This window comes from Macaca thibetana, chromosome 12 (genome assembly GCF_024542745.1).
Source record: "Macaca thibetana thibetana isolate TM-01 chromosome 12, ASM2454274v1, whole genome shotgun sequence".
Classification (NCBI taxonomy): Eukaryota; Metazoa; Chordata; class Mammalia; order Primates; family Cercopithecidae; genus Macaca; species Macaca thibetana.
The window spans coordinates 113,100,627-113,115,487 of NC_065589.1; the positions used below are offsets into that span (position 1 = coordinate 113,100,627).

Here is a 14,861-nt window from a genome sequence, read left to right on the forward strand (position 1 = left end):
TAATAAGAGCAACAGGTGCTGAGCAGACCATGTGTGCATCTTCTGTGCTGTTATGACTCACAAGTCCTACTAGAAGGTTCAGGCACAGGAAAGGCATTTCCTCCAAGTAAGGAAAACGTTGTGCACCTGTGTTGTATACTGTTTGTGAAAAGCAAGAGGATGTAGTATCTGAAAGGTGTAAAGCTTATGCTTCAGTTGGCTAGAACAAAGTTCATATTTTTTCTCAGTTGTCAGGGATCGTGAAAGTCATTAAATCCAACTTCTATCCAGTGTTAAGGAACCTGAGAGGTAATACTCAAACTTTTGCCTAAGTGTGATCCACGTAATTTCAATAATAAGCTTATTTCTGTTTCATTGTCTCACCTGAGAACTTTCTAACTGAGGTGAAAGCAATACATCTCATTTGTTAATATCTCTCTCCTCCTCCATGTCCCCTGCCTTCCTACTATTAATACTACCACTATTGCTGCTACTATTCTGCTGCTACTCCTAATACATATTTAACTAATATAATGTGTACTCTACCAGCCAAACATTGGGATGATTTACATATCAGCTAAAGCTGTAGAGGTTTCATTTTGACTTAGAGTTTGTTGCCTCCAAAACTCTTAACATTCTGAACCAGGTTATCTTGTATACAGGCCACCCTGCTTTTAGTAATAGCCCAATGTGTTCTTTATTCTGTATTCATCATCTCATTTATGCTTCATCACAGATCTGTAAGGTATGTGTGAGTATTATTCGCATTTTACAAAGTAGAGGACTGAGATTTAGAAAGGTTAAGAATGCTATCAAGGTTATGAGGATTTTAAATTTAGGCTGCCTGGCTATAAAGCCCATGCTTTTAAGCACCCTGCAGTACCCTCCTTTCATTGTTTTTATTTATTTTTGCATTCTTACTCTGATATTGAGATTCTCACCTGTGATATAAAAAAGATCCTGTTGTAGTGGTGGAATTAATAATTAAATACACCCACCTGTAAATGCTTGTTAAATCACCAGAATTAAAATAGAATATCCATGAAATGTTCTAGATATTAAAATTGCTTTTGTCACTGTGCACACCAAGATTTAAAACCTAGGGCCTCGTAATTATTCAGACAATTGTTTTGGAAGTTCTTGTGTTTTCTCTATTCGCTATTGTGTATTGATTCTAATGCATGCTAAGATATACGGGCCCTATGCCATCTTTCACTTTCTTAGTAGAATGTTTGATCTAAACAGCAATTTGGCTTGCCCTGGACAATGTTCTGCTTCCCCTAATCATAGAAACATGGTTCTGTGGAAGGTTATAATACCACATGGGTCAGCAGCTTCAAATATTGGGCATTAAAGACATTGTAAAGTGAATTATAAAAAATGTTATCCTGAATGATCTATATCATAGGCACATCCTGACTTATTTAGTTTGCTCCTGTTGTTGGGGCTATTGTTGACATTATTTTGGCAGACTCTGTGATATGTTCAAATCAAAACTCTTTCTGGAACTCTCAGTTACAAGGTTATTATAGCTGTGCTATTTACAAAAGAGTTGCCAAGACTGGTGCAATGGAAGCTGTGTTCCACTTATCAGTTCAAAGGAATTTTATTATCATTTCTACCATCAGTGAATCTGTGAGCTGAGCTGGATAGAATCAGAGAGATTATCTAGAGATTATTTTATTGATCACCAAATGCATTTTTGTAAAAGTAAAGACCCCAAATTGAAGCTCTTCAAACAGTCAGTTGGCATTACTAAAATGGCTTATAGGTACAGTTATCAGTCTCTTGAGTATGCAAAATGTTATCTGAAAGCCAAACCAATTTTGTGGTATGGAGAGAAATTATTAAGTAGTTGAAATATTGTTGCTAAAAATATGGATTTAAAAACATCAATACCAAGTGCCATGGAATTTCCAAATGACAACTTGATATTGATACAATAAAACAGAAAACAGCATTAATAATTGAAAGCAATAAAAACATATGCCTTAAATAAAAACAACTTGAAGTGGTAAATAATACAACATGGCTATTCAGTGATCATTCTGTAATACTAAAGTTTTAAAAGGCATCCTAACGTGTTGGGTTTTTTGTTTGTTGCACATGTTTTCTGATCCAGATTTATATTTTTGAAAATAATATCTACTATCAACCTGATATAAAGAGCAGTTCATTGCGACTGACATCTTCTGGAAAAGAAGAAATAATTTTTAACGGGATTGCTGACTGGTTATATGAAGGTGAGTTGATCAGATTTAGTTTCAAAAGAAACAAATGACATTTTTTATACAAAATCTACCAAAAAAAGGCTATTCATTCTGGAGCAATACTTATAGTACAATTTCTTCTCATTTCCTCTCAAAATTGCCCTCATGCTTTCATATCTTTGCATGCGCTTATATTTTGTGTGGTTGTGATTTACATCTACTTATATGATTCCACATTTGGTATATACGTGTACATACAGGTTAGATAGATATTATTTGTGAGGACAACTAATGAAAGTAAATGGTTACCTTACATCACTTTGGAATTAGGTGCTGAATTTTTTTCTGACTCTCTGGAAAAGAAGAAACAGAAACCTTTATTTCTAAAAAAAAAAAATGCATAGAAAGCCACCTGATTTTAGTTATTTCCATTAGGGACATTCTGTCACACTTTATAAGCTATTACAGAGGGAGCAAAATAAAACCCACATAAAGAGTTATTTTCAATATCTATTGAATCAAGTTTTAGTAATAGCTGAGAATGTAAAAATAAATCAGGTGATGAAAAGTTATCCAGTTTTTATCACATACCAATTATCAGCTGAGTTCTAGATACAGATTGCCTGGGGAAGACGCAAAGTTTGAGTTTATTACCTATGTTTCAGACGCTTCGGCTGATTTTGGCAAAATATGTCAAGATTGAAAGTAAGTCTACTTTATTATAAATTATAAAGCTATGACTCATTCAAAAAGTGAATTTTATTTCATGGGCAGTATTTGCAAATGTAATCTCTCTATCTCAGAATTGGTATTTTTAATTCTATAAGAAAAGTGAATAATTTAGACCAATTATTCATTCATTCATTCTGTCACTCAAATAATATCATTGAAGGCCTACTGTATTCCAGATAGGTGTCTAGGTGCTAAGATAAAAGGCAGAGCAAAAAGTACTGCTCTGATAGACCATATATTTATGTGAAATCTTTTGTTAGGTGGAGCTAGTTTATTAAGGAAGAGATGTAGTAACCCTTGAGATTTATATGTATATGTGTACATGTATATTTATATCTATAATAGATTTCTGTGTACATGCCAGCATCAAATAAGATGTTTAGAGGGTACAATTTATTGTGAAGAGCAGTGAGAGCTTCATGAAAATATCAACAATAAGTATGCTGTGAAAGTGTATATTAGAAAAAGAAATACACAGGTAAGGAGGGTTCATTGGTTGAGAGTGACAGAATCTAAATTTGGCTTTTCTATTTCAAAGAGATAAATTACTGGAGGGGACTGGGATGGCCCCCAGAATTTAATAAACAGGTGGAGAACACATTTAAAATCTGGTTAGTTCTGGCAATCTAGGTAGCAGGAGTTAATTGAAGTGCGAAGACTAAGACATATCCTTTTTCTTCAAAGTATTATTGTTACTGTGTGACAACCTGACAGATGAAGAAACCATGTTAATGCAGTGTGGTAAGTAGTTGAATCTTAGTCAACACATAATTCTATGGCAGAATAAAGGAATGATACCATTCTAGGGATTTGCAAGCATTTTTCTAAAGGAGAAACCCTGGCCAACCACAGTAGCTCAAGCCTGTAATCTCAGCGCTTTGGGAGGCCAAGGTGGGAGAATTATTCAAAGCCAGGAGTTCCAGACACGCCTAGGCAACAAAGCAACTTTCTCATTTCTACTAAATAATTTAAAAACTTAGCCAGATGTGGTGGCATGCACCTGTGTTCCCAGCTGAAGAGAGAGGATTGCTAATAAGAGAGGATTGCTTGAGCTCCGGAGTTGAAAGCTGCAATGAGCTATGATCCAGGCCCCTGCACTCCAGCTTAGGCAACAGAGTGAGATCCTTACCTCTTAAAACGAGGAGGGGAGAGAGAGAGAGAGAGAGAGAGAGAGAGAAGAGAGAGAGAGCATCTGAGTCAAGCCTGAACAATTAACAAGTGTTACGCATGAGAAGAAATAAGGAAGGAAAAATCTAAGCAGATGTAACAATTTGCAAAAACTCACAAGTGTGTCCCTAGGGAAAAGTCTCCTTGATATAATTGGGCCATAAAATTTGAGATAAAGGAAGATAGCAAGAACCAAGGGATAGTGACCTCTATCAATGATTTGGAATTTCAATTATTTTTCTACCATTTATTAGGAAAACTAATAGGACTTTTCAAGTAAGGGAGTGACAAGGTTGGATCTTCCATATGAATAGATTGTTTTTGCCACAGTGGAACCTGGGGTCTAATGGTGGAAAGAGACAGTGAGCGTCTGTAAGGCTTCTTCTGTGTTCTATCAAGAGATAACGAGCAATGGAACTAGGGTTAAAGCAGTAAAAAGGAAGAAAGATTCTAAAACTGATGAGACAATGAAATATATATGTCTTAGTGGCTAAGGAGATGGGGTGAATGATAAGAAGTCAAGGATGATTCTGTGTCTTCTGGTTCGGGTCACTAGTAAGTAGTGGTGGCAGACATAGTGAGCAAACATTAACGAGGAACATTGGGTTTCAGGGAACAGAAGACTAGTTTAGCAGCAATGTGGGCACTGAACCACGTACTGATGTGCAACCTTGATAAAAGGTGGTCTGTAACATCGATGAACTTTTCAGTTAACTGAGGGTATACTCAATGTAGATCATGCTTATTGCGCTGCTCCAACCCGAATTACGATGACTTGGGTCTCTGTCCTATTGAAAAGGCTTCATACAGGTTTATGGGCATTACATTTTTAAGGAAATTTTAAGGAGAGAAATTAGAGACTGTTTTCTGACAAATATGGTAATTTTCCTAACTAAAGAATAAAAATCTATGTATTTGGTCTGAGAGTTAACTGTTTGTAGGGATTGTGGAGAGCAGAACAAACGGGTAATACAAATTTTTGTGATGATGCTGTAGGCCTGACACATTCCAAAGGGGAAAGGAAAAATTATAGTTTTTGCCATACTTTGGGCTTCTATGTTGCAGATAACTAGGAAATGCTGTACGTGTATGTGATTTAATCAACACAATGTTTGTGTATCTAATCATTTACTCAGAAACCAAGACGTACCCAGTGCTGTGGCTCGTGCCAGCAATCCTAGCACTTTGAGGGGCTGAGGCGGGTGGATCAAATGAGGCAGGAGTTCAAGACCAGCCTGGGCAATATGGCAAAATCCTATCTCCACTAAAAATACAAAAAAAAGGCTGGGCATGGTGGCTCATGCCTGTAATCCCAGCACTTTGGGAGGCCAAGGCGGGCGGATCATGAGGTCAGGAGATCGAGACCATCTTGGCCAACATGGTGAAACCCTGTCTCTACTAAAAATACAAAAATTAGCTGGGCGTGGTGGCACATGCCTGTAATCCCAGCAACTTGGGAGGCTGAGGCAGGAAAATCACCTGAACCAGGGAGTCGGAGGTTACAGAGCCGAGATCATGTCACTGCACTCCAGCCTGGCAACAGAATGAGAGTCTGTCTCAAAAAAAAAAAAAAAAAAAAATTAACTGCGTGGAGTGGTGGGGTGGCGCATGCCTGTGGTTCCCCATACTCTGGAAGCTGAGGTGGGAGGATCACCTAAGCCAGGAAGTTGAGGCTGCAGTGAGTCAAGATCATGCCACTGCACTCCAGCCTGGGTAGCAGAAGTGAGACCATGTCTCCAAAGAAAAAATTTAAAAAAGAAACCAAGACTCAGAGAGGATCTGTGATTTAGACATGGCCTCAGAGCTAATGAGTGGGAGAGCCAGCATTTGAATGTGTCTTTTGTTTCTAAAGCCAGGGCTTAGTCACTAGTCTACTCTATTTGTTACAGGGGGATTTCCTTCACTGTTCCCCAAGACACAGCACACATTTTGGGACCTAAATTGTCAGATTTCAGTGATCCATGTCTCGGGTATTTCCAACTTAGTGCAGTGATAAACAATAAACAACTATTGTATTGGGAACCATTTGGAGCATAGTAAATATACATATAAATAGTATTTATTTAACATACTACATAGAATTATAAGTAGAACTAAGTCTGATTGGATGGAGGAATGTCAGGTGCTTCATAGAAGACATGGTTCTTGTGTTGGTCTTCAAGAATGACAAGAATTAAAAGGTGAGGAAAAATTCACGAGATAAGCAACATTCTTACCAGCAGATTCTGATTGTTACACTATTGTGTTGAAATAAAACAGGGCAAAATACCTATTTTCACATTCATGTTTGTTTCACGTTAATGTCTTTTGGTGACATGAAGTTGCATTGATTCAACAGATATTTATTGAGCACTTACTCAGTGCCATCTATGGGGCTGCAGCATGGAAATCACAGGAAGGCAGGGTTATTAGGAGTGCTGAGTCTCCAGAGGTCAAACAAGGAAAGGATTCCCAAGTTTTTGTTGGATTTGCTCATAGATCATTGATGGCCTTGACAGGAGTAAAATCATTTAGTTCGTGGAGCCAAAACCAAGACTGCAGTGGATGGAGGTGTAAATGGGGAGTGAGAAGGTTATGAATACAGACTGTTCTTTCAAGGAATTTGACAGTGAAATGCAGAAAATTAAAAAAAAAAAAAAATCAAACACAGGCCTGCAGAGCTGCAAGTAGCATCCTCAGGAAATCCTGCTGGTCTAAAGTGATAAACTAAAAATGGAAAGAATCAACTTGCTTTTTACAATAGCACATTAATCTAAACACAGTGGTTGTATCTCAGTATTGTGGAAGTGCTTCGTGTTGTGGCTACGTTTTTAAGTGTCTGTGATATAAAACCACATGTACTGAAAACTCCATCTGCTCTGCAGTGAGATTTTCTAAATCGGAGTGATAAAAACGATGAAGAGCCAAACCTACACTAAATGGGAATGAAACACCATTTGTAAAAATAAATTCTTTGTAATTAATATGATATAATTAACATAGGAAGTTTCAATCCATGAGCAAATGTGCCCATTAGTTGCAATTAAAGAAGCTTGTGCCTTATCCAGGATGACTGTTGAGCAAATGCATATTAAAGATTCTTTTATTTACCTCCTTCCCATTCCAGGTAGCTTTATTTTTCCACTTGAAGAAAGTCACAAGGCTCTCTATATGATTGTTTTGCTACATTAGCATTTTTATGGGGAAGAATATTAATCATATGTCACTCTAAAATAAATGAGAGTAGGCGATGCCTCGTTTCTCTTGAAAAGCATACTCCAATTTGGGTCAGGCTTACTCTTGGGAAGTACTGGACACACATACTTCAGCACCTATGACAGAACCTGTTTCTTCGAAATCTACAGTATTGATTTTAGCCAACAGGGTATCTTTGTACCTTCAAATCTCGTAGAACTTAGAGTTTACAGTGGGGCCAGGCACGGTGGCTGACTCCTGTAATCCCAGCACTTTGGGAGGCCGAGGTGGGTGGATCAACTGAAGTCAGGAGTTCCAGGAGTTCGACATCAGCCTCACCAACGTGGTAAAACCCCGTCTCTAATAAAAATACAAAAATTAGCTGGGAGTGGTGGTGAGCACCTGTAGTCCCAGCTACTTGAGAGGCTGAGGCAGGAAAATCACTTGAACCCTGGAGGCAGAGGTTGCAGTGAGCCAATATCATACCACTGCACTCTAACCTGGGTAACACAGTGAGACTCCATCTTTTAAAAAAAAAAAAAGAACTTGGAGTTTACACTCAATTTGGCCCTTAGCTTGCATGTATATACACACAAACATATATGTATATTTTTTCCTCAATGTGTCATGTGTATAACTCATGTCTCCTTAACAAAATTGTAAGTTAGTTGTATAAATCAGTGTCAATATCACAACTGAAGAAAGGTGGCACATTTAAAAGGGAGTAATTCAAGGAGGTTTAAGCTATGAAGGGGACCCTTATCATGAACAACGTAAATGCCACAAACCATGGCTTGTAATGGTTTAGCCATTAGCAGCCGAAGGGGGAAGGGGACACAGCACTCACCTGAAACTAAGAGAGAATGCTGTAAATTTTTTGCAGAAATAGAAGCAGTGGCTTTTGGTTGGGCAAAGCCAAACTCACATAATTTTGATGCATGGGAGATAAGAAAATAAATTCCATGTACTCACTTCCTCCCTTCATTTGATTTGCTGGGGTTTCATAGTGGTCATACCCAAGAAAAAGTCAAAGAACTTAAGAATATTCTTATTATTCAAATTAAAAGTTTGTGTCCCAGGAAAAGAAGCACGCAACATCTTATCTGCTATTGCTTCATTGCAAGATGGTATTAGTCCTGTTATATATCTGGAATTTGTAAATATAGCCGCCACTCGTATTTTTTGTAGAAGGTTGTGGAGAAATGCCCCCATTAATAATAATTTTTTTAAAAGCTTATTATGTAATCTTAATTGGTAATTACAGTTGCCTTCTTCAAATGTTTATTTCTTTTACTTTTACTTTCTGTCAGCATGCTAGAGAGGTTATTTAACAGGTGGGGCAGACCAAAACTTCATTCCTGCCGAATCTTACTCCTTTCCATCCTTTTCTTTTCTTTTTTTCTTTCTTCCTTTCTTTTTTTTTTTTTTTTTTTTTTTCACAAGAGTCTTGATCTGTTGCTCAAGCTGGAGTGCAGTGGCACCATCTCAGCTCACTGCAACCTCCAGCTCCCAGGATCAAGGGATTCTCCTGCCTGAGCCACCTGAGTAACTGGGATTACAGGCACCCACCATGCCTGGGTAATTTTGGTGGGTTGTTTTTTTTATTATTATTTCTTAGTAGAGATGCAGTTTCATCATGTTGGCCAGGCTGGTCTCGAACTCCTGACTTCAGGTGATCCGCCCACCTTGGCCTCCCAAAGTGTTGTGATTATAGGCATGAGCTACTGCACCTGGCCCCATCCTTTTGTTAATTATGTTGTTACAATTTTGGTTTTCCATCAACCAGTACTATTGGGCAAAAATGTATTTGTGACTCTCCTGAGTTCCAAATGTATTTCTCTTTGCCCTCCTTTGCACAGCAAACATATCTTTATTTCTGGCAGATGAGGTCCATCATCAGACCCAGCTGCGTAACTGTGTTTTGTCTTTTTTTGGGGGGAGGGGGTTGCATAATGAGCCCACAATGGTGGGGAGAAAATTTCAGTTTCCATTTTAGAGGAACAGAATTATGACTATATTCCTGGTGGATACCCTCTTCCTTTAGGCGATGGACTTCTAAATTCACCAACTTCAATATTATGAGAATGAGAAGCAAATTGTGTTCTGTGGGTTATTGGTGTGGTAATAAAAGATAACACTACTGCTTCTACCCCTTAGAGCCTAGATCTGTACCTCATGGCTATACAGGTGGGACACACTGCGTGTTAAAGGATGACATCCTGGCTTCAAGGTTATTGCTAAACAAATAGTGCCAAAACTGAGGTAGAGCAGACTATTTTATTCTTCTCTCAACCCAGGTACATATAGGTAGTGAGGAACATGATGAAATTAGTAAATACCACCACTGAGCCCATGGTGCTTTTTTGCCACAAGATATTTCCTTTTTTGAGATAATGTAATGTAGATTATTATGGTAACAGATAAATGTTTCTGTAAAGAGTAGTGCTGAACAGATCCGTTGGCAGCAAAAGCAAATCCACACCCAGAATATATGTGTATCTCTGTAATGACAAAATGCTACACTGTCTTGATGGAAGGGTTTTCATATAACTCATGTGCCTTCCTCATTATATTATCTCAAAAAAGGAAATATTTTGTGGCAGAAAATTCACGTGTCATCAGCTCTTCCCCTGAGAAGTGATACTATGTCAGAGTCTCAGTGGTGGCCACCACCACTGGCAGGTAATAGTGGGAGCCGGAGGCTGATGGACATGTACTTTGCAGTCATCTTCTCCTGAATTTTTCCCCTTTCTAGTAAGTCGATTCACTTGTTTTTCCTAAACCTCCTTGTCACTAGTTTTCTAATTTTACTTTTTACCACATCCCTGATGGGTGGACCCTTATTAGTTATTGTGCCTGAGTCAGGACGTTTCCATGCCCGAAACTAAGTCTCCTTCCACGAAAAGTGGACACCTAAGTATTCCCTTCAAAATCTTACCAACTGGGAAGATTTCTGTTTATTATTGTCTTTCAGTGCCACTCCTGAATCATATTCTAATACAGAGCCTACCCAATTCCAGCTTGTTGTTGTACATCATGCAGACCTGCCATAAACCAGGACTGCGTTTATTTCTCCCTTGCCAACTCATGTTAGAAAACATGCCTTGTGGCACAGATGTGAGATGAGGAGAGGGGATGAAGCAGAGAACGCAATACAATGGGCAGTCACATTTGTTTTCTGGCTCAATTTCACTTCTGTTTTTTAGTGGAATGGTGTGTGTGTGTTCTAGTCTATGGTCAGTGGATCAGATAACATTTCATGATGGGCAGTTTTGGTTGCATACTCACTTGGTATCCTATGGTGAGGATAAATGTTTCTGCTGGAGCCCTGGAAAGAGCTGCTCTTGAAATAGATAATATTTTTCAATACAAGCGACAATGGTCTTTTTTCAAATCTTGTAGTGCCTGTCCCATGATTGTCATATGGAGCATCCCAGAGGCTCCACACAGCATCTCTATTTGCCATGGGCACTGACACTGCCATCGGATCTGCTGGAGTCACAAAGTTCTGGACATAGAGAAGGTTGCAACATGGCCTAGATCAGTTGCAGGGTCCCCTGGTACACGGATTCTACTCAGAACGAGCAGCTTTACAGCTTGTCTGGGATACAGAACAGAGAACATATGTCAATGCAGCTTATGTTGTTTTCAAAGTCCAAAGAATTCAATTCCTGTTTACTTTTGCATAAGTACAATCAACAATTTTTCTCTCACTTTAGAAGAGATAGCCCAGTGTATCCCAAACTACTAGATTTCTAGAAACATCCCCAGTGTTGCACACTTTTAAATTTTAAATAAATTTGTCTCCCATTCTCTACCTCTATGCAGAGGAGGTCTTGTTCCCTAGGATAGAGGTTGCCTCTGTCAGGAAGAAGATTTGTCAGAATTTTGATGTTCAGTGTCTTCAGCCATAAAATTAACCACATACAGCAGCACTCAACCATAATGTGTTGTTTATAAGATTGTCCCAGAAATCGTAACTATACTGTATACTTTTGTCCAAACATTCTTATCCTGTGTGTTGGGGTCTCAATCCATCTTTATGAATATCTTTGGCTTACTTTAAAAGAACAAATGGAGTTGAGCCTCTAATATGTATTGCAGCCCTGCAACCGTTCCTATGTTATCTTGGACTGTAGCCATGGTTTTCCTGCAACGACAGAAGAGACGGGCTTTTCCAAAGATACCATCATGACCTTTTGTTCTCCATGGGCATTCCTAATTTCACAATCATGGTTTCAAGTTCTCTTTTTTCCTGTGTACTATCTCTGGGGTGTCAGAAGAACCATGGAAACTTATTTCCTAATCTTTACAATCACCATTGTTGTAGCAAGTAAGTGCTAGAACACTTACTTGCTAAAACTAGAGATGCTGTGTGAAGCCTTTGCCACTCTCCATATGACAATCATAGGACAGGCATTACAAGATTTGAAAAAAGACCATTGTCACTTGTATTGAAAAACATTATCTATTTCAACAAGCACTTGCCCTCCCAATGCCATTTCCCTCTACCTGTATTTTATTCCATGTCACCACCACTGATGATTGATTACTCACAATTCCATCTCTTGCTATGGATTGTCTGTGCTCCAATTCCCACCTGAGAAAGTGATAAATTCCATTTATACATATAGATAGAGAGATGACAAACGTAGTCTCAAAATCTAATTTTGAGGGCCTCTTCTGAGTCTGCTGCTGGTATTAACTTCTGTATCTGTCAGAGTCCCAAGTGTTGGCACATTCAACAAGATACTTTAAAGATAATTTATTTACAAAGCGAACATTTTATTATCTTTTTATTTACAAGGAGAGCATTTGCTAAGGTGAAGGGGTAGGAAAACCACAAAGGAAAGTGATGTAAACTAAGCTAGTAGCAGCCAAATTGTTACCACTCCTATGACCATGAAGATAAGCCATTACCAGACACAGAAGGAGAAATTTGTGTAGACGTGGCTGCAGTGACACAAGTGGTGACATCATTTAAAGTTGACAGCCAGCCTGAGGTAACATTGTAGGACAGAGCCAAGAGAATAAATAACCTGACTTTACTCTCCTCTTTCTAATCTCCTGCTAAAGGGAAGCCAGAGGACATGGGGGCCCTTTTGATGTCATTCATATAGGTTAGCTCTCTGGACCAGAAAGTGGGAATCAAAAAAGTGGATAGTGGATCTTGAATTAAATGAAAGATACCTAGTATACTTCTTATTCCGTTTTCCTAGAGCTTAAAATAGTTTGATCCATCTAGTGGGCCCTCAATTTGGTTGATGATGATAGAATGCAAATATGATTGCATGCAAATATGAATGATTCATGACATGGATATGGTTTTAGGCCACATCTCACTCTTCAATCACTGTTCTCATTCTGATTACTCCAGTAGTGCTTTCATCTGTTCTGTCTACATTACTGAAAATCCATGAAATCCTGACTTCATTGCTTAATTGTTTCCTTCCTCTACAGTTGCTATTCCTGGAATTAAAAGGGTAACTCAGAATTGGAGAATTCTCAGAGAAGTTAATAAAATTCAATACACAGTCTAGAAAATGTAGGTGTATAATGGAGATTTCAAGGACAGATGTTTGTGGGTCACTGAGCCCACATCTCTACAGTTGGTCTCAAATAACACTCATTTATTCTAGAGGAACTCCTGCATTCTCACATCGCCCACTGGTGGTCACCAGATGGAGAAAGACTTGCCTTCCTGATGATAAATGACTCCTTGGTACCCACCATGGTTATCCCTCGGTTTACTGGAGCATTGTATCCCAAAGGAAAGCAGTATCCGTATCCTAAGGTAAGTAACGTGAAAGTGCTATTTTGTTCCTTCTCTCTCTGCACTAGTGACTTGACAGATGGTATTCTTGGTTCTTGAACAAGTTGTCTTTGGAGGAAAACAGAAGTTTTCCGTACTTGTCAGACTCGTCACTTTCGAGCTCCCAATAGTCTATACACAGTGAAAGAGGTAGAGATTATTTGAAAGTGTATGGACTTTCACTTTTGCTGCATTTCTTTCCTGTTGATGCTTACTTTTATTTGTTCACACCTCACAGTTGAAAGTGGGGAGAAAAGTGATTGGGGGTGTACTGATGCCAGGGCAATGTCTTCTCCAAGGCATACCCCATAATAGTTGTTACAAGGAAGGGGAAAGTGCCATGGTCAAATATACTGGAATATCTTTAAAAAAAAAATCTAGCCTCTTTCAGATGATTTGTTAGAGCACTTAATGTACTATATGTTAATGTATATTATAAATCTTCTATAAAAAATAGACTACACATAAAGAATCTCCAGTATGAAATAGATTAAGCATAAAGAATCTCAATACAGAAAAGACCAAGCATGAAAAATCACCCATAAAGAATAGACTAAGCATAAAGCATTTATTAGTATTAGTATTAATATCAGCATTACCTTGGCAAAGCATACTCTAGAACACACTATGTAAAATGCTGGTTGGAGTCATAACCCTGGGTAGATAAGATAGATAGAATTTTTTATCAGATGAAGCAAATATGGCAATATGTTCCAGACAACAAAAGTATTTTCAAGTGTTGGGCAAGGCCTCTATAAGAGGGTTGTAAAAACATCTGGATTGTACTGTTTTTTCCTCTGTATGCCATCTTTAATTACTTGAGATCTCTTTTAAACCTGTATTTTTCCCAATGTTTATATAACGAAGAAGAAAGCTCATGAGGAAGGCTCCCAATACATTAATCGTGTAAAGATGTCTTACAGGAAACTTGTAAAATTTCACTTCTCATTTTAGCTCCTAGTTAAGAGAGGATGTTGATCTCATTTAGAAGTCATTTTTACGCCATTTCTTTAGTGAGTTGTACTTTGTTTTTTCAAGCACAATAGGTTTTCTACCTTTTAATTCATGCACTACATTAGTTGGACAAACTACAGGGCAGACTCCCATCACCCTCATTACTCTAGCCCTGTCAGGGTGGGGGTGAGGTAATTCACACTTTCCTTCTGTTCACACCATCCACCACATTCATTTTATCCAAGGGCAAAAAAAGGAGGCTTGAATATGGAGGATCAGAAATAAGATGAGCATTTTCCTCAGTGAGATTTTACTGCCATTCTTTCTCATCCATCTTCCTTCCACAGGTTGTAGTATTAAATGCAAGATTATGAAGAATATGAATCCATGATTTTAAAATGTTATTTTTAGGGTCTTCTCTGGACATAGATTAGAAGGCAGATATACTCAGTGCTTTTTAGAATAACATAACGATTTAACTTCACAAAAAAATAATACTCACTAAGAGATTTTTATTATACTCAAAGAAAAGAACTTCTGCTTTCTCCAGTTATTGATTTAGCTTTTTTTTTTTTTTTTTTTTTTTTTGGCATGACAGTTTGGGCCTATACAGCATATCAGCACTATTTTTTCCCCCAGAGAAAACCTGAAAAGTTGCCCCAAATGTATTAATTCTCACATTTTTGATTTATGATAATAAATGTTCACCTGGCAATTTAAATGCAAAATGGTGAACCAGTGACATACTGTGAAACACACATTCAACTGTTCAGTGCACGGCACAAAGGAATAAAATAATATCCAGCTCCTCAGTGCACTGCACAAAAGGAACA

The 14,861-nt window shown here is 38.1% G+C and overlaps 1 protein-coding gene across 4 annotated transcripts in view; it reads left to right on the forward strand.

Moving 5' to 3' along the window:
• Positions 1-14,861, forward strand: part of DPP10 (dipeptidyl peptidase like 10) — a 1,406,192-nt gene that overhangs the window by 1,295,549 nt on the left and 95,782 nt on the right. For all 4 annotated transcript variants that reach the window (XM_050751763.1, XM_050751761.1, XM_050751764.1 and 1 more), the window contains 2 exons: positions 2,102-2,222; positions 12,902-13,056. In XM_050751763.1, coding sequence (XP_050607720.1) covers positions 2,102-2,222; positions 12,902-13,056 — 276 coding nt within the window. The remainder of the gene's footprint in view (positions 1-2,101; positions 2,223-12,901; positions 13,057-14,861) is intronic.